This window comes from Lynx rufus, unplaced genomic scaffold (genome assembly GCF_022079265.1).
Source record: "Lynx rufus isolate CCGP_SWC_20201006 ecotype Redwood Valley unplaced genomic scaffold, mLynRuf1.p SCAF_4, whole genome shotgun sequence".
Classification (NCBI taxonomy): domain Eukaryota; kingdom Metazoa; phylum Chordata; class Mammalia; order Carnivora; family Felidae; genus Lynx; species Lynx rufus.
The window spans coordinates 8181719-8203603 of record NW_025814856.1 but is presented as its reverse complement, the minus strand read 5'-3'; the positions used below and the strand labels follow the sequence as shown (position 1 = coordinate 8203603).

At 58.3% G+C, this 21885-nt stretch overlaps 5 protein-coding genes across 6 annotated transcripts; 3 read left to right on the top strand and 2 right to left on the bottom strand.

The window, feature by feature from the left end:
• Positions 1-2501: 2501 nt before the first annotated feature.
• FBXW9 (F-box and WD repeat domain containing 9) lies at positions 2502-8014 on the top strand. The gene is made up of 10 exons (XM_047095361.1): positions 2502-2984; positions 4137-4276; positions 4353-4481; positions 5930-6042; positions 6129-6220; positions 7037-7185; positions 7269-7382; positions 7513-7602; positions 7713-7778; positions 7852-8014. Exons 1-10 carry the CDS (start codon positions 2576-2578, stop codon positions 7924-7926), a joined length of 1377 nt encoding a protein of 458 aa, XP_046951317.1. The 5' UTR covers positions 2502-2575; the 3' UTR covers positions 7927-8014.
• Positions 8015-8769: 755 nt separating this feature from the next.
• Positions 8770-12193, bottom strand: GNG14 (G protein subunit gamma 14). The gene is made up of 3 exons (XM_047095366.1): positions 11067-12193; positions 9028-9120; positions 8770-8946 (listed from the first exon to the last, which is right to left on the bottom strand). The coding sequence occupies exons 2-3, from the start codon at positions 9118-9120 to the stop codon at positions 8821-8823; spliced, it is 219 nt and encodes a 72-aa protein (XP_046951322.1). The 5' UTR covers positions 11067-12193; the 3' UTR covers positions 8770-8820.
• Positions 12194-12314: 121 nt separating this feature from the next.
• On the top strand, positions 12315-16175 carry DHPS (deoxyhypusine synthase). 2 transcript variants are annotated; one of them, XM_047095362.1, is made up of 9 exons: positions 12315-12521; positions 13096-13260; positions 13692-13813; positions 13951-14047; positions 14128-14214; positions 14746-14851; positions 14931-15034; positions 15767-15892; positions 15977-16175. In XM_047095362.1, exons 1-9 carry the CDS (start codon positions 12315-12317, stop codon positions 16070-16072), a joined length of 1110 nt encoding a protein of 369 aa, XP_046951318.1. In that variant the 3' UTR covers positions 16073-16175. The 2 variants fall into 2 exon arrangements, with proteins under 2 accessions (XP_046951318.1, XP_046951319.1); XM_047095363.1 differs by having other exon boundaries at positions 14931-15038; positions 15838-15892.
• Positions 15256-19964, bottom strand: WDR83 (WD repeat domain 83). The gene is made up of 9 exons (XM_047095364.1): positions 19630-19964; positions 19432-19552; positions 19244-19349; positions 18922-18970; positions 18722-18848; positions 17747-17814; positions 17542-17650; positions 17345-17459; positions 15256-16366 (listed from the first exon to the last, which is right to left on the bottom strand). Exons 1-9 carry the CDS (start codon positions 19730-19732, stop codon positions 16217-16219), a joined length of 948 nt encoding a protein of 315 aa, XP_046951320.1. The 5' UTR covers positions 19733-19964; the 3' UTR covers positions 15256-16216.
• Positions 19965-20056: 92 nt separating this feature from the next.
• Positions 20057-21493, top strand: WDR83OS (WD repeat domain 83 opposite strand). Its single transcript, XM_047095365.1, has 4 exons — positions 20057-20167; positions 20283-20388; positions 20904-21001; positions 21098-21493. Exons 1-4 carry the CDS (start codon positions 20118-20120, stop codon positions 21162-21164), a joined length of 321 nt encoding a protein of 106 aa, XP_046951321.1. The 5' UTR covers positions 20057-20117; the 3' UTR covers positions 21165-21493.
• Positions 21494-21885: the final 392 nt, after the last annotated feature.

Below are 21885 nucleotides of genomic sequence, written 5' to 3'. Positions count from 1 at the left end.
CAGAGGATGAAAGTTCAGGCTTTGCCAGCAAGAAGGAAATGAAGGGCTTTGGAGGAGGAGAAGGTGGTACACCCCCTGACCCCACTCTCTCTGTTCCTGGGGCTTCCTGTCTTCATGGCTCCCAGCGGGCTACAGGACCCCACCAGATAGGGGCAGTGATTCTAGGGAACCTTCTGGGAATGGTTGGAGATGCAGTCACAGTGTGAGCGGCACTCCTAGAGGGGCGAGGGGGGTGTGGTCACTTCCCACTTGGCCTCAGAACTGAACCGGGCCCTGCAGCCCCCTTAATGTTTTCCTTTTTCTCCTCCCTTACTTTTTGCTTTTCTGGGGGTCGTTTTGTGGGGCTTTGACTGGATTCCTACATCCTGGGACTTGTCCCATTCATCCCCGCAGGGCCCTGGACCCGGCCCCGTTATAGCCTTGTGTCTTCTCCCAGACAGGGTCGGGCCCTGCCTCGATTCCAAGGGGTACATGGTGCACATTCCATAAACTCAGCTGGCTTCCTTACCCTGTCAGACTCCCAACAGGTCTCTGGAAGCCATTTGTTTAAAAAAAAAAAAAAAAAAAAAGGAAAAAAAAATTAGGTACCATTGAATTTTCTGGTAATCCAGTTCTTTGGGGCATCCTCTACTGGGCCTTGGGGGTTGTGGGTGGAGCGGCTGGCTGCTGGGATTGGTAACCCCTTCTCCACCCAGGATGGGGGGCTCCAGCCATTCAGGAAAGGGAGCCTGGTTCTAGTTTTCTTTCTTCTTCTTCTTCTTTTTTTTTTTTTTTTTTAAGAAAACTATTTAATTTTTTAATTTATTTTTGGTTGATTTTTGCACAACGAAGTTTCAGCTTCTCAACCTTCCTCCCTGCCCAGGGCTGCAGACCCTGACTGGCCTCGATCTGCAGTTCCTCTGTTTTCCACATCCCTCCTTCCCCTCCCCCTCCTCCTCCTACGGGCTCCAGGGTCTGTCCATTTGTTACTGTGCCGTGCTGGGGATTGGCGCCGAGGTGGCGTGAGATTCCACTTGTGTAGAACTTTGTTGAGTAAAGATCAGTTTCTTGTGAAACACTTGGTCTCCATCCAGCCTCCTGTATCCTCGGCTTTGGCAGTAAAGACGTGGAGGGGCTTGCCTGGGACGCTTTAGAAGTAGGGATGCACAGGACTCAGGAAATCATTGGCGGAGTAGGGAAGTAGGTAACCATCAACAGGGTACATTTCTCGGTACCTGGAGCCTCTCACCTTTCTTCCCAGTGAAATGGAAAGGTGAAAGTGAATGACTAAGATTAGATGTCCTAACGTACACATGTAGTGTGTTCTCCAGAATGTAATTACAGGTCTCTTGAATTCAGTAAAAGGGAGCCTTTAGTAGTTGCAGATCCCCATCCGCCTTAGACCAAACTAAGGGGCAAAGCCTTGCAGCACTCCTCTCCGCCTAACCCCACAACTCCGGATCATGGGGCAAGTTAGATGTTTTTGTAAAAAGCTCGGCACCAGGCCTCTTGGAGGTGTAATAAGTAAGTATGAGTGACAGTTACTGAGGCAAATGAAAAACTGCTAAGCTCTTGGGGACACACAGCCTCAGAATACAATCTTGTTGCAACCTCAATAGGGCCCAAAGTCACGTGCATCATCTTGGGGGAGAAAAGCGGACACGGACATACATCCAGCATCCATTCAACATACGTTTTTAGCGAGGGCACAGGAGATAAGCAGTGCAACAGTGATCTGTCCCATAGAGAAAAAGAGGGGAGGGGAAAGAACATTGGGAAAATGGTCAGTGTTACCGTAGGGTACTGTGGGGAGGCCTCACTGTGAAGGTGGTAACCGGTTAAGCATCCGACTTCTGCTCAGGTCATGATCTCGAGGCTCCTGATTTCAGGCCCCGCATGGAGCTCTGTGCTGACAGCCCAGAGCCTGGAGCCTGCATCCGATTCTGCGTCTCCCTCTCTGCCCTTCCCCCGCTTGCACTCTCTCTCTCTGTCTCAAAGATAAATGAACATTTAAAAAAGAGTGAGGCAGAGAAAAACAGCAAGTGCTCTGGGATATTTATGTGGCTCGGTTAACACCGCCTGGCTCAAAAGAGGCTGAAAGTAAGTAAGAGAGAAATCACGATTATAGGGAATTCAGAGATTTGTTTCACCGAGGACTCTGCAGTACAACTGCACCTTTCTGGCTCCGGAAGGAGAGACAGGAGTGGAAGTCCCTATAAAAGCCCCAGACTTTGAACTCAGAAGAGAGACTCCATTTCTAAGCCCAGTGTCTCCTGTGAGCGATGCCTTTGGCCGAGCCGCGTCAAACCGGAGTCGGCTGGCCGTCTGTATCAGGACCGCCACAGATGCCTGTTTAACAAACGCTGGGAGCAGGAATCTACATTTTCCAGCCCAGGGCCCACGGGGCTGTACCGTGGGAGCCCTCAAAAACAGTGGGGTCCTACGGTCCGGCCGGTTTCCGCGCGCGAGGCCACTCGCTTCCGGTCGGCGCTGCAACATCATTAAGCGGCGCCGGAAGTGCCTTCGCGCTGCCTAGGAGACGGGACGCGGGGCCGTCGGCTGACAGGGCCGGGCTGGCCGCGCCCACTCGGTCGCCATGGAGCTTCCCCCAGGGCCTCGCGACGATCCCCGCGCCTGGGACGATGACTCGGACCCGGAGCCGGAGCCCGACCCCGACGCGCAGGCCGAGGCTTACGTGGCCCGCGTGCTCAGTCCGCCGAAAGTCGGGCAGGCGCTCCCGCGCGCGCCTTTGCTGTCGGCTCCGGTCGCGTCCCCTGGCGCCCTGGAGCCGCGGGCGGCGTCCAAGGGTCCGCCCGTGGGCGTCCCGGGCCTGCTGAGCCTTCCTCCGGAGCTGCTGCTCGAGATCTGCGCCTACCTAGACGCGCGTCTGGTGCTCCATGTCCTGCCGCGCGTGTGCCACACGCTGCGCGACCTCGTGCGTGACCATGTCACCTGGAGACTACGCGCGCAGCGCCGCGTACGCGCGCCCTACCCAGTGGTGGAAGGTGCGCGCGCCTGGGGGGCCGGGGTCAGCTGCCCAGATTAGGTTTGGGGCAGGGGATTAGATACCTGGGGTGCTGTGAGCAGAGCCCTGGAGCAGGCTTCCTGGTTGTTCCGGCTTGGGTGGAGGCTGAGGTAGTTACCGATGGTGCCAAAGCCCCTGACCTTCCGGGTGGACCGTGAACCAGATGCTTGGGGTTCCGGGGCTGTGGAGATTTATCCTGGGGGGTTGGGGTCCCTGAACTCAGGACCCAAGGATCCTCAGGCTTGGGGTCCGGTGGTTGACACAGGGACTTGAAGTCTCAGCTTCTGGACTCTCTTGGAGGCTCAGGATAAGCCAAAGAATCCTCTGAGTATAGACGCTGAGCTAGCAACTGGTGATCCAAAGCCCCTCACTCTTAGACTCTTGACCTAGGTAGGAGTGAGGAATGGTCTAAAGGTCCAGAGCCCGCAACCCTTGAACCCAATCTAGAGTTTAGAGGTTAGGATACCCACAATCACAGATCCCCAAGCCCAGGGTCTAGCCTGATCTTAGGCAAGGGCTGGTGGTAATTCGTCCTGTCCCTGAGGTCATTGGTCCCTGGGGGATAAGACAGCTTTGGTGACCTTGAATTGATGGGACTTTTCTGAACAGCTTGATAAACATAGTTGCTGGAGCCCCATTATACCACTGACTCTCTGCACCTGGGGCTTGAGTTCTACATCTTGACAGAGCTCCCAAGTTTACAGATTTGACAACACTAATTTGACAACACTTCATCGGGTCTGGTTAAGATCATTGACGCAGAAAGTCCTAGTTTGGAGGCTTAGCCTGAGGGTTGAGGCAGGACCTTAACGTCCTGAGGCTACTATCCTCAGGGTTGGGTGGGGGGGTTGCTGAGGCCTGGGAAAGCGGCACTGAGTCTCCAGTTACCCAATTTTTGGAAACTGGGGTGAGTTGTTCTAGACCTGCTTGGAAGGCTGGTGGGCTGGTGGTCCCAAAGCTAGATCCCGGGCCTCCTTGGGTGGGGTGAGGGCTCCCGGGGCGGGGACGGGAGGGGGGGGCGGTTTCCAAGTCTGGTGAAGGTTGGGCTTCCCGGAAGCCAGAGGTGGGCTTGGAGCTGGTGTGGATGTCGGGATTCCTGCCCACTGGGGACTCTGCTCACGGTGCCCCACAGAGGAGGACTTTGACTGGCCGACGGCCTGCATTGAGCTGGAGCAACACCTGTCGCGCTGGGCCGAGGACGGGCGCTGGGCTGAGTACTTCTGCCTGGCCGACGGACACTTTGCTTCCATCGACTCCGTGCTGCTGCTCCAGGTGAAGCAGGGGCGGTGGGGGGCAGGCAGGGGTGGGCTTGGGTGACCCCGACAACACCACCTCACTCTCTTCCCAGGGTGGGACGCTTTGTCTGTCAGGCTCCCGAGATCGCAACGTCAACCTGTGGGACCTGCGGCAGCTCGGGGTGGAGCCCAGCCGAGTTCTAGTCAAGGCCCTGGGCACCCAGAAGAACAGCACCCACAAGGTGAGGGGTTGGGAGGCCATAAATAAATATTTTTAAAAGGGGGGGAGGTTGCCTGGGGGGCTCAGTCGGTTGAGCGTCCGGTTCTGGATTCCGGCTCCAGTCATGATCTCACGGTTCCTGAGTTTGAGCTTCACTGGGCTCTGTGCTGGCAGCGCAGAGCCTGCTTGGGATTCTCTGCCCCTCCTTGAGCTCTTTCTCTCTCTCCCTCTCAGGGAGAGAGAGAGAGAACTAAATATTAAAAAAAAAAAAAAAAAAAAGGAGGCCAGACAGGGGTAGGAGGGGAGAAGCCTGGGTAGGGCGCCGTGGCTAAGGGCGTGAGTTTTCTTTGGCACTGGACCTCAGAGATTTAAATCTTGCTCTGCTACTGTTAGTGTGACATTGGATGAAGACGTAGGGCTTCTCCGGGCCTCCGTTTCTACTTTGTGTGGGGTCCGGATGAGAATGAATGGGATGAACGCACACTAAGAGCTTCGCTTAGGCTGGGACACACCGCAGGCGCTCGGTGGTCGTCAGGCAGACCTTGAGAGGCACAGGGCACGGCAGGTGGCAGTTACGAGGCTGCCGGCGGGGATCACAAAGCTCTGAGCATGGCTGGCATCTCGGGAGAAATGGCTGTGGAGGGCACCTCCACCAGTCATTGAGGTGGTCTAGGCAGGTGGCCAGGAGCTTGGTCTCAGAGCCAGGCTACTGGGTTCAAATCCCCACTCTGCTACTTTCTGGCTGTGTGACCTTGGGCACAGGATGCAACCTCTCTGTGCTCCAGTCTCTTCACTTGTAGAATGGGACACAATTACAGTACTGTCCTCAGAGAGTCTGGCGGGGGGTGGGGGGGAGTTAGTCACCAGCCAGTGCTTTGTGCATGTCAGCTCCTGAGACAGGGGCTGTTTTTTGTGCCCATCTTCTCAATGAAGAAACTGAAGGAGGGTACTTCATTTGCCCAGGCCATGGAGTGAAGGCCCCATTTTTTTTCTTTTTAATTAAAAAAAATTTTTTTTTAACATTTGCTTGTTTTTCAGAGACAGAGACAGCAGGAGCGGGGGAGGGTCAGAGATCGAGGGAGGGAGACACAGAATCTGAAACAGGCTCCAGGCTCTGAGCTGTCGGCACGCAGCCCGATGTAGGGCTCCAACCCACAAACCACGAGATCATGACCTGAGCTGAGGTCGGCCACTTAACCGCCTGAGCCACCCAGGCGCCCCTAGTGGAGGCCCCGTTCTTAATCGCATTGTTAGGTGGCCTCAAACCACCGCTGCTGCTGAGTCTCACAGGGATTTAGGAATATTCTGTGCGGGTGTGTACCCCTGGGCTCTGGAGTCAGACCCACGGACCTAAGTCCTAACCTCTACTTGGAGCTGACTTGTTCTGGGTCCCTGGGTCAGTTGTCTCCGTCCTCTGACCCTAAATTTTATTACCTCTGAGAGGGGGATGATCGCAGGTCTGGTCCGCAGGGCTGGGTGTGGTCGCTGGCAGCGCTGGACCACCGCGTGTGCTCCGGTTCCTGGGACAGCACGGTGAAGCTCTGGGACATGGCGGCAGACGGGCAGCAGTTCGGCGAGATAAAGTGTGTGGGGTCCTGGGCAGCGGGGGCAGGGCAGGGCCGGGTGCTGCGCAGTCGCAGCCCCGACCTTGCGGTCCGTGTGTTCCCAGGGGCAAGGCGGCCGTGCTGTGTTTGTCCTACCGGCCTGACATCCTGGTGACTGGCACCTATGACAAGAAGGTGACCGTCTACGACCCCAGAGGTGGGCTAGGGGCCCTGGGGCCTAGGTGGGGAGAGCAGGGCCGCCTGGGGTCTCCAGGGTCATGCCGGGGAAGGAGACACTTGAACCTCACAGCCTGGCTGGGACGATAGTCACAACCAGAGGCTGACCACTCAAGAGTGGCCTGGGCTGTGCTGGGGGCAACCAAGGCAACTGGTGGGGGGCCGGGTGTTGGGGCAGAAGCCCCCCTCCACCTGCGGCGAAGGATGGGAGGGCTCCGGAGGAGGGGCCTCTGAGCCTCAATGCTGTGGGAGGTGCAACAGCCCCCGAGAACCCTGGGTCCACCACTTCCTCGCTCTCAAGCTCGAACCGCAGTCTCCCCATCTGTAAAATGTGGATAATGACTCCAGCCCCCTAGGGTTAATTGGAGGAGATGACAGTAAGAGCCTTGGTGGAGTAAATGTTCACATAAAAAGCCTAGGCTAAACACTGCCCAGCATATGAGCCTTTTCTGTTGTCTGTCTATTTATTCTTCTCTTACTTGAAGGGCTGGGGCTCTTGGCCCAGGCACAGCCAGAGCAGGGTGACGGGTGATGGTGGGACTCGTCTCCAATCAGTCGGCAGGAGGAAGCGTTTTATGCTGGGACTTGCCGAGGTCTGCTCTGCACTGCGAGCAGATGGGGTTGCGGTGGGAGACGGGAGGGCAGAGACTTGGGGGTCCTGGATGGCCCAGATTCAGACGGGACAGAAGAGAAAGACGGGACCACTTGCAAGATGCGGGTGGGCGGGGCAGACCACGGACTCAGCCGAGTGGGGAGGGGCTCTGACGTCTCCCTCCTCCCTGCATCACTCGCGAAGCGGGCCCGGCGCTGCTGAAGAGCAGGCGGCTGCACTCCAGCGCGGTGCTGGCGCTGCTGGCGGACGACCGTCACATCATCTCGGGCAGCGAGGACCACACACTCGTGGTGTTCGACCGCCGGGCCAACAGCGTCCTGCAGCGACTGCAGGTGCGCCCTCCCCTGCGGCCTGGAGGGACGGGGGCTGCGGCCTGGCCTGGCCTGAGCTGCCGTGTCCCGCGTCCCTCCCACAGCTGGATTCCTACCTGCTCTGCATGTCCTACCGGGAGCCCCAGCTCTGGGCTGGTGACAACCAGGGCCTGCTGCACGTCTTCGCCAACCACAGTGGCTGCTTCCAACTCGTCCGGGTCTGCCGGGGCTCTTGCCCCTTGCCCAACCGTCCCCGGGCCTCCTCCCTACCTCTCGACCCCTGGGTGGTTGTCGGGCTGGCGTTGGGAGAGCCCTTACCTGAGTGTCACCTGTCCCTGTTTTCTGCAGTCCTTTGACGTGGGCCACAGGTCTCAGATCACAGGCATCAAACACTCACTGGGGGCCTTGTACACCACGTCCACCGACAAGACCATCCGGGTGAGGCCCCAAGACAGGCCCCCTCCCTTCCCTGCCCCCCCTCCAGCCCCCCCCCCCCCGCTGCCGGTCAGAGGTGCGCTTCCTGACCTTTGCCCATCGCCCCTCACCAGGTGCACGTGCCCACGGATCCACCGAGGACCATCTGCACCCGAAGCCACAACAATGTGCTAAACGGGGTAAGGCCCTGCCCTGTGCACCCTCCCCAGCTGCCCAGAACGGCCCTGACTACTTCTGTCCCTGCCCTCCCAGATTTGTGCCGAGGGCAACCTGGTGGTAGCTGCCTCTGGGGGTCTATCGCTGGAGGTCTGGCGGCTGCAGGCCTGAGCAGGCGGACGTGGATGTGGATGTGGGTCTGCCGGCCCGCAGGCTGGGCCAGGGCTTCTGTTCTCGGGGGACCTTCCCCCACGCCGGTGCCGCCTCCGCCCCGTCCCAAAGGCCTGGGGCCCAAGGAGTCCGGGCCACGGTTAGGCGGTGTCCCCGGGCTGCGCCCCACGCCAGGGAAGGTGAGGTTGCCGTTCAGGCCCACCCAGGGGACTGCTTGCTCCCCTCCCTTGGGCCCAGTTTTTGTTACGGTTTGGACACCTGCTCTCCCTGGAGAGCAAAGGAGAAATAAACCTGATGTACTGGTGTCACCCGAGGGCTCTGCCTGTGCTTGCTCGGGGCAGGGCGGGGGGGGGGTCTGCGAGACGGTCGTGAAAGCCTTGGCAGCCACTACTTACGTCTGCGGGCACCTGTGCCCGCTCGAGTGCATTTCTGTGATCACGTGTGTCCGGGTGTCACTAGGGAGGTGACCCTGTCTGCGCACATCTGTGTGCTGGCGGATGTGGGTGTGTGTGAGGGAGGAGGCCCTTGAGGGTGTGCGCACATCTGTATGACGGCACCTGTGGGCGCGTGTGACGTGAAGGCGCGTGTGACGTGTGTCGGCATGTAGAGTGGGACCCCGACCCTAGGCGTGTGTGTGCAGTGGGAGGGGGAATCTGCTACTGCTGCCCCAGAGGTGCAGGGTGGGGGCGGTGCACGCCCTTCCATCCGGGAGTCCAGGTGTGTGTGCTGTTGTGGCCGTGACCCTGGGGTGGGTGGGGGAGGGAGGCTGGGCCGGGTGTGCGGGGGGTGCGAGTCTGTGGTCCCCCTCTGTCCCCGTGAAGCCTGGCCAAGCCACGTCCCGAGGATCATTCACTTCCTTTTTATTGAGGCCTCCTGGGCGGTCGGGGCCGTGGGTTATAAGATGGCACAGGGCTTCTTCTCCTTGAAGGGGTTGGTGGCAGCCGGGATGCCCACAAGGAAGGGGTCGCTCTTGGCCTGCTCCGCGCAGAACTGCAGCAGGTCGCCGGCCGCCTTGGACACCTGCGGGCCAGCCTGTCAGCTGGCCCCGGGCTGTCCGCCCGCCCCCTCTCCCGGACACGCCCATGCCGCCCTGGTCCTCACCTTCATGCGGTCGATGCCCGCCTCCACCCGCAGCTGTTCCACGGCCCGGCGGGCCTGCCCGATGTCGCTGCCAATGGTCACCTTGCTGGACATCTGCACGAAAGCGAGCAGGGTCGTACGCAGTGGGCTCGATTCCAGACCTTGAGCCCTAGGGGCTACCTGAGAGTCTCCCAACCACCTCTTGCGTCCTCTGGGGACTGTGGGAAGGGGGTGGCGGTTCCCCGAGCCCCGTCAGGACCACATACTTCAGCTGAGGACTCCGGCGGATTCCCGGCGGCTCAATCCTCCAGCAGCCCGCTTCTGGCTCCCTCCCTTGCCAGCCCGGCCTCTCAGCCCCCTCCTCTCCTCCCCCACCCCTGCAGAGACTTTGAAGCCTGGACGCTCGTGGAGCGAAATGTCAGCGGCAGCAGCTGCCTCAGCTGAGGGGGGTCCCTGCCCCAGGGGGCCCAGTGGCTGCGCTGGTGTCACACGTCACCTTGGCTAAGGGGAAGGCGGGGTTCCCGGCCTCTGCTCCCCACCGTGTATAGAGTGTACCCTGGCTCAGGTGCGGGCCTGCCTCTCCCCCTCCATCTACACTCACCCCCGGGATCTTACCCACAGATTACTTCATCCACTTGCTTATGCTGATGGCTCCACCTGTCCCCATCCCAGCCCCGTCCCTGATTTCAGACCTGCCCAAAGAGCTTCCTGCTCTCCAGTCGGTCACACTGAGGTCTCGGGGGTCTCTCATCTAACTCGGCCAAAGCTGGGCTCCAGATTATCCTCTCCACCCCCCCCCCCAGATCTTCTGCCCCCAAGTTCACCACCATCCACCCAACTGCCCTGGCCCAAATCTTGAACCCCTTCAATCCTCCCTTTCTGGTGTCCCCTTTCTGATCCTTTCCCAAGAACCCTCAGATCAACTTCAAATTAGGTTCTCAGTCTGGTCACTTCTCTTCACACCCGTTGGCATCTCCCAGGTCCTGCGCCCACCTCTGCCGGCTCGGACCTGTGCAGTTACCCCCCGCTCCCCACCGCCCTTCTCAAGGCATCCAGTGGGATCTGGTAAAAAATCACATTACAACACGGATGCACCTTGAGAACATTATGTTAAGTGAAATGAGCCAGTCACAAAATGACCGATAACGTACGATCCCGTCTGTGTGAGGTCCCTAGAGGAGTCAAGTCCGTAGAGACAGGAAGCAGATGGTGGGAACCAGGGGCCGGGGGAAGGGTGAGGAGTTAGTGTTTCCTGGGGCAGAGTTTCAGTTTGGAAAGATGAGAAGGTTCTGGAAATGTATGGTGATGATGTTTGTACAACAGTGTGAATGTGCTTAATGCCATGGAACCGTACGCTTTACAGTGATTATGATAACAGGGGCGCCTGGGCGTCCTACTTCAGCTAGGTCTCTCTGCCGTCTGTGCGGCGCCTGCTTGGGATCCTCTGTCCCCTCTCTCTCTGCCCGTCTCCTGCTCTGTCTCTCAAAAATAAACATTTAAAAACGATTATGATAATAGATTTTGTTATATACATTTTATCACAATAAAAAAGAATTGGTGGGGCGCCTGGCTACCTCAGTCAGTGGAGTGTTTGACTCTTGATTTCGGTTCAGGTCATGGTCCCAGGGTCGCGGGATGAAGCCCTGCATCGAGCTCCGTGCTGGGCGTGGAGCCTGTTTGGGATTCGATCTCTCGCTCTCTCCTGCTGCCCCTCTCCCCCGCTCTCGCGCTCTCTCCAAACAATAACAACATTTAAAAAGGAATGATGTATCTGGCTTCTGTTTAATGAGCTCTCTGGCCACAGCTGGAAGATGAATCAGAGGGAAGGTAGCCCCGCGTGGAGGCTGAGAACGAGAAGCACCTGGATACAAATGCCCATTGAGTTGCACACCTGAAACTAATATAATGTGCTATGTCAAGTCTATTTAAAAAAAAAAAAAAAAAAAGCGCCTGGATTTGGGACCTACTTTGTGGGTAGCACTTGGTGGCTGTGCTGAGGGATGGATGTGGGTGTGAGAGAAGGGGAGACATCAAGTTCAATTCCCCAGTTTTGAACCTACCAGGTGTGTGGAGCGCTCCTTTGCTGAGTTGAGGGCTCTTTGTTGAGGTGTGGAAGACTTCAGGGAGATCAGAGTTAGGAGGAGAGGGACTGAGGTGGTGAGTTTGAGATCCAAGTGGAGACTGTCAAAGATGGTCTCTTCTTCCAATTAAGTAGGCTAATCTCTGGCCTCAGGACCTTTGCACTGGCAAAGGTTTCTTTACCAACGGGCGGCGATGGGGGAACGGCCTCCCCAAATCTTCACATATGGGGACTTTCTTGGCCTTCTGGCCTTGGCTCAAATGTCACCTCCTCGGTGTCCTTCCCTAACTACCTGTCCCTGCAAATAAGGCCACCGGTTACCCCTCCATCCATCCCTAATTCAAAGACACATCATCATTTCTCAATCCTCAATAACACTTACCGCTATTGTTGTTACCTTTCTAGCTCCCCAAACTGTGGACTCCAGTAGGGCAGGGCCTGCATCTCATTCACTGATAAAGCTGCCGCGCCACACACAGGGCTCAACGTATAGTACAGACTCCATAAATTGTAGAGTGACTTGTTAAAAGAATCCCCCTGGGGGACCAGACCCCGTCCAGGGCTCTGAGGACCCGTAAGATACAGACCCCGCCTTCGAAGGTCTCACAGCCTTGCTGGAGGTTGACGTCAGCCTTGGATCCCAGAGGAGGTCCCTTACTTTGAGGAAGGTCAGGGAAGGCTTCCCGGAAGAAGCGACAGCCGCTGCTGCCAGGGGAAGATCAGAGAGTTAGGTAGCTTGTGGAGTCTCTGGAGACCTGTGAGGCACGAACAGGGATCAGTAAACCGTTTGATGAGAGACGCCCAGAGGCAGAAACTATCTGACATCTCCTGATGACTCGAATCCTGTCCAAGGGCGACGTCTAAGAAGCCATCCTTTTCCCCCAACGGGACAGAAACGAACGGGAGAGCGCCGCGCAACGCGGTGGGTGTCCAGCAGGCGGCAGTAAAAGTAGGACTCTTCATCTCGGGCTGACAAGGGGCCAAAGGGAACAACGGCTCCTCGCGGCTTCCGTATTACGGAACGCACGCGCAAAGATGGACGCGTCCTGGATTACGGAAGTCACAGAGAGTCATGTGACCAAGCAACTTCCCGTCCCCTTCGGCAGGTTCTCCCAAGCCCTACTTCCTGCACTGTCTTACAGAAGAGCGTGCCGGGGCTTAGCGCGTTTCGAGGCCGCTGGAGGCCTGGCCTGGGGTGGCTGTGATCTGAGAGTGCGGCCGCAGGAGCATGGAGGGTCCTCCGGAGGGGGAGGCACCTGCAGCGGCGCTGGCCGCTGTGCTGAAGCACAGCTCGGCGCTGCCGTCCGAGAGCGCCCAAGTCCGAGGCTACGACTTCAACCGCGGCGTGGACTACCGTGCGCTACTGGAGGCCTTCGGCACCACTGGCTTCCAGGCCACCAACTTCGGGCGCGCAGTGCAGCAAGTCAACGCCATGGTGACGCCTGGGGCGGGACTTCCTGGATGCAGGGGGCGTGGTCACCAGTAGCAGCAATGCAGCACTTGAAGGGGGCGGGGGCTCCCTTGAGAAGGAGGAGTGTCCTCTGTTGGGCGGTCCAATAGGTGGAGAGAGGCAGGGCCCGTTCCGGGCGGGAGTTTCTGCCCTGGGAAGAGGACGTTGTTCCTGCACCCTCATCGCGTCCTACTTTCCGAATGATTCTAGATAGGGGGCAGGTTATAGGTGACCAGTGAGAGTTCTGGACGGTGCAGTTGAGGAGCCTGAGTCAGGACGGGGTCTGAGCTCGGATTTGCTTTTTCCGATAGGGAAGGAGGCCGGGCCTGCAAAGGTCATGCTCTCCAATTCCTTGAAAGAGGGGTAAAACCTGAGCGTGTGCCCTGAGATTTGGGCTGTGAATGGGGAGGAGCCTGCATAGGGGGCGTTCGTTCCCTGGTTCCAGGTATTCCAGGTAGAAGTGGTCCCCCATCCCTGAGTGGGCAGAACCTGGGGGCGAGTCCTCCGGCTAGTTTGGGGTCAGATGGTGAGGGTAACTTGACCCCTCCTTTCCATCTAGATAGAGAAGAAACTAGAGCCGCTGTCGCAGGATGAAGACCATCATGCAGACTTGACCCAGAGCCGCCGCCCACTTACTGGCTGCACCATTTTTCTGGGCTACACATCCAATCTCATCAGTTCAGGCCTCCGTGAGACCATCCGTTACCTCGTGCAGCACAACATGGTAGGGACCTCGTGGGATTGTGGCCTTGGTCTTAGGGGCAAGATTATCGATCATTTAAATGACATAGGGAGACAGGGTCATTTTTTTTTTTTTTAAGTTTATGTATTTTGAGAGAGAGAGTGAGCTGGGGAAGGGCAGAGAGGAGAGAGAATCCCAAGCAGGTTCACCACTGTCAGCATGGAGACCAATGTGAGGCTTGAACCCATGAACTGTGAGATCATGACCTGCTCTGAAATCAAGAGTCAGACGCTTAACTGACTGAGCCGCCCAGGTGCCCCCCCCAGAGTCAGTTTTAAGCAGAGGGACACGATCTAATTTTGTTTTGTAGTAGAGCTTCCCCCAAGGGTCACTGGATGAGAGTTGGGAATTACTAGCCATGCCTGGGATGAGGACAGGCCCCTTCCCGGGCCAACCTCACTGACTTGCTGCAGGTGGACGTCTTAGTGACCACAGCTGGCGGTGTGGAGGAAGATTTCATCAAGTGCTTGGCACCCACGTACCTGGGCGATTTCAGTCTCAGGGGGAAGGAGCTACGTGAGAACGGGATCAACAGGTGGAGACCCTGAGTGGTGCTGGGCAAGGGAGCTGGGCTGAGGGTCCTGGGACCCGATGCCCACATGCCTCATGTTTGCACCCGATGCCCACATGCCTCATGTTTGCACCCGATGCCCACATGCCTCATGTTCGCAGGATTGGAAACCTACTGGTGCCCAATGACAATTACTGCAAATTTGAGGACTGGTTGATGCCCATTCTGGACCAGATGGTGCTGGAGCAGAACACAGAGGTGGGGCAGGAGTGACCTGGGGGCAGGCATGGTAGGAGTCAGGGGAGGCACTGCTGCTTGAAGCCAATGTCTCCTCGTAGGGTGTGAAGTGGACACCTTCCAAGATGATCGCCCGGCTGGGCAAGGAGATCAACAACCCAGAATCCGTGTATTACTGGGCCCAGAAGGTGAGGGCCTGGGTGGGGCAGATACCAGGCCTGGGCATGTGTTAGCTGGTTTCATCTTCACAGCCACCTGGGGAGCCAGAATGGTTTTCGTCATCTCCACTTTTAGGTGAAGAACCTGATGCAGAGGTTAGGTGGTTTGTCTGAGGTTGCACAGCCAGAGTGTGGTCTTGGTATCCTGGCTCTATTCCTAGACCATCTGGGATCAGTTGGGGTCCTGCCTCGAAACCCTCATGGGGCAGGGCACATGGTCCCAGGCTCCTCAGAGGCTGAGCTCCAGCAGCCGGAATAACGAGAGCTCCCAGTCTTTGTCAGGCACGATCCTTAGCGTTCGCCTTGGGTTTCATCCCGTATGCCTCTTCATCCGTGAGGGAGGTGCCGCCTCAGCACTTTAGTTGAGGAAACGGAGGCCCAGGGAACTGAAACACTCTGCCCAGAATCAGGCAGAGAGGAGGGGATCCCACTGGGATGGGGACCAGCCTGCCCACCCTGGGCTCTGAGCCCCAGCTGCTCTCCTGTCTTCCTGTTTCCCAGAACCACATCCCCGTGTTGAGCCCAGCGCTCACAGATGGCTCCCTGGGCGACATGATCTTCTTCCATTCCTACAAGAAGCCAGGCCTGGTCCTGGACATCGTTGAGGGTGAGGTGCTGGGGCCACGGAGGAGCAGGGGAGGAGGGCCGGCTGGGCCCATAGCCTGACCACGGCGCTCTCCTCCCAGACCTGAGGCTCATCAACACACAGGCCATCTTTGCCAAGCGCACTGGCATGATCATCCTGGGCGGGGGTGTGGTCAAGCACCACATCGCCAACGCCAACCTCATGGTGAGTGGGTTAGAGTACCTGGTCCCTAGCGAGGGTGGCACTTGGGCTTGCCATGCAGACATGCCTGTGCCATGTGCCAGGGAGACAACTGTGGACTAGACAGGCCATAATCTCTGCCCTCCCGGACTGAGGTTCTAGACAGGGCGAAGGGCAGCACACCAGGGCCATGCACGTCAGGTGGCAGAAACTGCTATGGGAAAAAACGAGGGATGACAATTGGCAAGAGAAAAGGAGTGCTCTTCAGAAAAGGTAAGCTCTGGGAATTCCAACCTGTGAGCAGAGAAAACAGCCAGCGCAAAGGCTTTGAGGCGCCTGATTTAAGTCAGGGAACACTTACGAGGCCAGCGAAGGGGAACGGGAAGTAAGTAACCAGTCAGGCCTCCAGGGCCACCACTCGGGTCCTCACAGGCGCCCTCTGGCTTCTGTGGGGGGAACAAACGGCGGGTTCTGGGTAAACAGTGATGGGACCCGGACCAGGGCGGGAGCCTTCTGTATATTTGGTGGCAGTCCCTGCTGAACAGATGCAGGAGAGTAGTTGCTAGATAGCAGGAGGGTTGGGGGCAGCTCTGGCCACGCATTGACATGGGCCTTTCCTTTGAAGCAAGGGGCCACTAAGGGCTTCCTTCATGCAGGACACATCCCTCAGCCTCTAGCTAGTCCCCTGCGTCCGTGTCTTTCTGCCTGCCCGTCTCCAGTGACTGCCTGACCAGCTCACCTTGCCCCTCCCCACAGCGGAATGGGGCCGACTATGCTGTCTACATCAACACGGCCCAGGAATTCGACGGCTCGGATTCTGGTGCCAGGCCAGACGAAGCAGTCTCCTGGGGCAAGATCCGGGTGGACGCACAGCCTGTCAAGGTGAGGGTGGTCAGCTGGGGGGCGGGGCGCAGTCTCCCAGAATGCGGTCACAGGCCCCGTGGTTCACCCAGGTCCCCTCCGCAGGTCTATGCCGATGCCTCCCTGGTCTTCCCCCTGCTTGTGGCTGAAACCTTCGCCCAGAAGTCGGATGCCTTCACGCCCGAGAAGAACGAGGACTGAATGGCTACCGCACCAGCGAAGCCTCCCCTCCTCTATTTATTAGCGTGCAGTTCTCCCCTCACTCCTTGGTCAGCAGCAGGTCTCCAATAAATGGTCTCTGTGAGCCTGGAGTCTGTGCCCTTGGTGGCGGCGGGTCCCCCGGCTTCAGCCCGTGCCACCCTCCGCCTCATAAGCCTCTTCCCGCCAGCAGTGGACGCTGCCCCCCACGGCAGTCAGCAGGCAGGGCTCCAGGGGGTGGTAGGACAGCGACTGCACCACACCAGGACCCACGGGCAGGGCCAGTGCCAGGGCACCCTGTGGAGGGAAGGATGGGGGGCAGTTACCGGTGCAGATCTCTCCCCTGACCTCCAGCCACCTGCCTCGGATCGCTTCCCCGGCACCGCAAACCTCACCTGCCCCAAAATGAACCCCTCTGGCGTTCCATCCCTCCAGGTGCTGGGCCAGACACCTTGGGAGTCTCTCCCTCTCACACCTCCCACCCCTTTATCAGTAAGTGCTCCTGGCTCTGCCTTTAGACCACGTCCAGACTGCGGATGCTCTCCCCATTGACAGCCACCACCTTGCTCCAACCTTGTGTCTCTTCCCAGCTTCTCTCCCCACGCTGCCACCGTCCAGGCTCTACTGGCCAGCCTCCGTGCTCACTTCCTTCATCACCTTACAGTCATCGCTCAACACATACGGTCCCTCGAGCAGGCTCCAGATTTCTCTTCCCACTTCAAACATGTCCCTTCGTGTGCCCTTCCCTTCAGGGTGACTTCCTGTCTACCAGACTCTTGAGAAGTAGGCAGAAAACTGGTGTGTTCTTAGTTCCCAGGCGCCGCCCCCGCCCCCCGTTTCCTCCATCCTCTTAGGGGGCTTACTTTCCCTGGCCAAGCCTCAGCCCTGACCCCATTAGGCCAGAGCTGTCTGTTCCCAGCCTGACATCCCCACCAGACACATCAGGACAGGGCTCACAGGGTTTGGGACTGGGAACGGCAGGGATGCTCAGAGATAGCTCAGGTTTCCTGAACCACAGCCCCATCTCAGCTTGGCTTCTGTGGCCTTGGTTAACCTGGCCCTGCAGCTGCCGCCGCGACCCCACAGTACTTGTATCTCCTGACCAACGTGGGCCACACCTCCAAGCCTAAGCACACAGTTCCCTTTGCCGGGAATGTCTTTCCTGCTTCATCCTCCCACTCACTCCTCCCAGCTCCCAGCTCTAACAGCACTGCCTTTTCCCGGTGTGGGAGTGATGGAGGCACCCTGGTACAGAGCTGGGGTGAGAAGGCTCACCTCAACCAGGTCCCAGAAGTACACCTTCCCGTCCTCGGAGCAGCTGACCACGTGCGTGTCACGCTCACTCAGGCAGCAGTCCAGCTTGTACTCCTGGTTCTTATGGCCCGTGTACCTAGGGGTCAGTGGGATCAGAAGGGGCAGGGGCTGGGGGATGGGCTGGGCTGGGGGTGGGGGCCACATCCTTGAGGACTCACTCGCCCAGCAGTTCCCCGGTGTCCTTGTCTAGAAGCCGCAACGTGGAGTCCAGGCTGGACACCAGGGTGCACTGCCCGTCCCGGCTGAAGCAGGTACAAGTGATGGGGCCTGGGGGGGGATGGGGAGGGGTGCGGGCGAGTGAGACCAGGGCCCCATTTGCTGCCCCCGCCTTCCCTGCCTGCCCCACAGCCCGGCCACACTCACTGCCCACGTAGTCTGAGAAGAGCTGCCCCATCCTCAGGTCGTAGCGCCTCACCCGGCCGTCCACGGAACTGCAGGAGGATGGATGCAGCTGAAGCACCACCCGGGGCCAGTAGGTCCATGGCTCCAGTCCCAGTACCCTCCTTGACCCTGCCAGGACGCTGGGGGCAAGGCTGGGCTTGCCCTTCCTGTTTACCCTTCACTGTCATGCTCACACTCAAGGCTAGCCGTGGAAACTATGCACTAAAGTGAACTCACGAGTGTAATTCCAAGACGCTGGCTTTGAGACACACACCCAGGGCCAATCCGGACCCACTCCACCTGTTTCTGATACCGACTGAGCATACTCTCTGGGCTAGTCCTTGGGACACAGCTGCCACCCAGCCAGGAGCACTTTCTGCCATCGTAGAGCCCCACTGACTGAGAGTAATCTAGGAAGGCCTCCCCGAGGAGGTGACATCTAAACTAGGACTTGAAGGATAAGGAGACGTGTGGGAACAGGCCAGCAATAGGCTGGGAAGCCCCAACTGTCCCCACAGGGGGGAATGGCACTCCTCTGGTTTTTGGCAACACTTGGGCACCCGGGCTTGGGCTTGGGAATTTTAATTGTTCGCCTCCCTCAACTAGAATACCAACCCTCTGTGGGTGGAGATTTTTCCCGATTTCATTCACTGCTGTGTGTGCACTGACTAAATCATATGCAGATGATGCTCAAAAAACACTAGGTAGAGGGAGTCCAGGTAGAGGAAAGGGAATCCAGGTAGAGGAAGAACAAAGGCAAAGGTCCTGGGGTGAGAGCGTCCTTAGCACATGAAGAGAAATGAGACCAAGAATGGATAAAAGCTGAAAAACCAGCAGAGACCAGACTGTGCAGGGCCCTGTAAGCTGAGGGGAGAAGAGGAGATTTACAACCTAAGCAGAGAGGCAGCGGTGATCCCCCGTGGCACCCAGGAGGGGTGAGGTCCTGGCTCCACTCACCCTGCCAGGATCTCATGGTCCGACACCTTCACACTGGATATGCCATCCCTGGCTTCGTCCAGCGTCTGCACTGGCTCAGGCCTTCGAGATCGGCAGTCCCAGCAGCGTATGCTAGAATCGATAGAGCCTGTGAGGCCAGCATGACGGTGAGGTCAGGTTTGGGCTGCAGGGGCAGCACCCTGCCTAGGCCCCAGACTCACCAGACAGGATGACCGTGGCCTCTTCATTAAACTGGACCGTGTTCACCTTCTGGGAAACAGGAATTGCCACTCAGAGGAGGCTGGACTTTGGAGGACTGGGATAAAGGCAGGGTTCCGGGTTCCAATGCACGTTAAGGCAAGGGCAAAGGCTAGAGACAGGGGAGGTGAAAGGTTCTGGGGAAACTGCATGCTGGGCTATGGGGAAAGGATGCTTGCTCTGTAGTGGGTAGGGGTGGAAAGGTTCCCTGTCACCAGCTACACAATAATGCAGGTCCTCTCCGTCATCCACGCCCTAATGAGGCCTCTTCTTGCTCGTACTCACCCCCGCGTGGCCCCGGAATTTGCGAACGACCTGCCCTGATGCCACATCCCACAGCACCACCGCCTTGTCCCCGCCGCCGGAGCAGAGGCTGCTGTTGTCAAAGGACCTAGACGGCATAGGAGGGAAGGTCAGTGTTGACGTCGGATCCCGACCTCGGCACCCGTATCGCGGCCTGGCCCCCAGCTCACCCGGCCGCGTCCAGCACCTCGTAGCCGTGGCCACTGTAGGTCCGCAGCAGCGTCCCTCGCAGCGGGTTCCACAGCTTCAGGGTCTTGTCGCTGCCGCACGTCAGACAGTAATTGCCATCCACTGGGGAACACCAGGAGGGGATTATAGGGCCGCGGGCCTCAGGAGGCAGGAGGACACGGAATGAAGAGGGAGCTCACCATTAAATCGTACAGCTCGCACTGCCCCCTGCCCGCAGTCCAGCGTCTTCACTCGTTTTTGCGGCAGCTCCGGGCCCCGCGGTTTGGGCTCAGGGAAAGCCATTTGTGTCAGGACCCTTCCCCACCGCCTTAAATCGGTTGGCACCGAGGATTTCGAGCCCTCGGAACCCACGCTTGGGTGTAACCTTGTGGTCTTCCGCGGTCTACTTCCTGTCTCTCACTTCCGGTTCAGATGTTTGGCTTCTTGAAGATAGTTTTGGGAATACTGGAGCCTGATTCCAGCGTCCAGGTTTCTTTCCCCACTTCTTGTTGTCAAGGAACATTTTTGGTCTCTTCTAATTGTCTGTCCCCTGCCTGGGAGGAGTCCTGGCCCCCGCCGCCGGGAACGGAAGCTCGAAGTCTGTGGGTGCTACTCTAAAAGCCATCCTCCGTTTCCGCGCCGGAAACTGCAACTCCCGCAGCGGAAGAGGCTCGACCTCCGACCCGCCATGTCCACTAACAATATGTCGGACCCACGGAGGCCGAACAAAGTGCTGAGGTGAGGACCCCCACGTCATGGGAACGGGGCTCGGGTTGTGGGGCGAGGCCCAGGGAAGCGCTTGTCCATCTCGGGGGTGGGACTTGAGTGCCTCTGACCCTTGACCCTGCCGCAGGTACAAGCCCCCGCCGAGCGAGTGTAACCCGGCCTTGGACGACCCGACGCCAGACTACATGAACCTGCTCGGCATGATCTTCAGCATGTGCGGCCTCATGCTCAAGGTGGGCGGCGCCGAGTTTCCTTCGGCGTAGCTCCGCCCGACAGCGAAGCCTGTGGGGGCAGCGGATTCGGAACGAAGCGGGGCTGCGGCCGAGGGGGCGGGGCCTGGCCGGGGGCGGGGCTGAGCAAGGCGAGGAAGTGAGGGAAGCGAGGGGTCTGGGTGGGTACGTGGGAAGTCTGTCTAAGGGTGGGGGCCAGGTTTTAAAGCGGTTTGGAGGGGACTCGAAAGGATGGGGTTCTTAGCATCATGAGGTGTGTTAGAGGCCAGTCTTCTTGGGCCTGAGAGTATGTGGAGGGGTCAGAGACGCACGCCGAGAGAGTAGGACCAAACACTGGGTGCCTGGAGTAGGCTAGGGGGAATGGGACTGAGGGACTCTTGGGGGCAAGGTCCAAGCTGCTTCAGATGGAATCAGTCGGTTGGAACCAGTGCCTGGTAATGCCCCGGGGGCGGGGGGGGGGTGGTCATTGGTGTGCCTTTCATTGACCAAATCCCACCCACCCACCTACCTTTCCCTAGCTGAAGTGGTGCGCTTGGGTCGCCGTCTACTGTTCCTTCATCAGCTTTGCCAACTCCCGGAGCTCTGAGGACACTAAACAGATGATGAGTAGCTTCATGTGAGTCTGGGCCTAGAGAAGGAGGGCTCCTGAGTTAACGGGGAGTGGGGGACCCAAGCCTACCCCTCCTGGACTGACACCTGTCTCCTGTCCCAGGCTGTCCATCTCTGCCGTGGTGATGTCATATCTGCAGAACCCTCAGCCCATGACGCCCCCCTGGTGATGTCAGCCTGGGACCACTCTGTCCACCTTCCCCCAGGCCTGGCCCCTGGCTGCCCAGCCTCCTGCCCTCAGCTGCTGTCCTGGGCTTCCATGAATGCGGTAGTCTCAGGGCCCGCAGCTGGCTGGAGGGAACCTGACCCTTTCCCTGGGATTCCACTTCTGCCGGGCAGAGGGGAATACCCTCGGCCTACCCCTCCTGCCTACCTTCCCCAACCTGCCTGCTGCGGTGGGAGATGCTGTCCATGTTTCTAGGTGTATCCACTCGTGTTGTTGTTGTTGTTGTTGTTGTTGTTGAAACCAGTTAAATAAAGTTTTGCATTCTGGCGGTTCTTTGTGACCTCTCTTTTCTGTGCATTACGGGTGATCTTCCTCGTGGGGGGTGGGGGTGGGTGGGCTCCAGCTCTTCCACTCAATCAGGCCTTTGGTGGGGCTCTAGCCTGGAGCCTTCTGGTGGTTCACTTGCTTATTTCACAAGCCTTGTGACTTAAGTCAGCTGCTAGAGACGGGGAAGTGACCCCTGTCCTCTGGCAATTTAGCACATGGGCTCTGCTGACCTGAGGAATGTGGGCTTTGATTTTCTTATCAGACAAATTGGGTAATATCAGCCAACTGGATGGAATGACAGGGACTGGGAAAAGCATGAAAGGCTGAGACCTTTCCCACTGGTCACTCCTCACCTGAGTACCGTGGGTATTTCTTTAACAACTAGGCTGGATACCTCC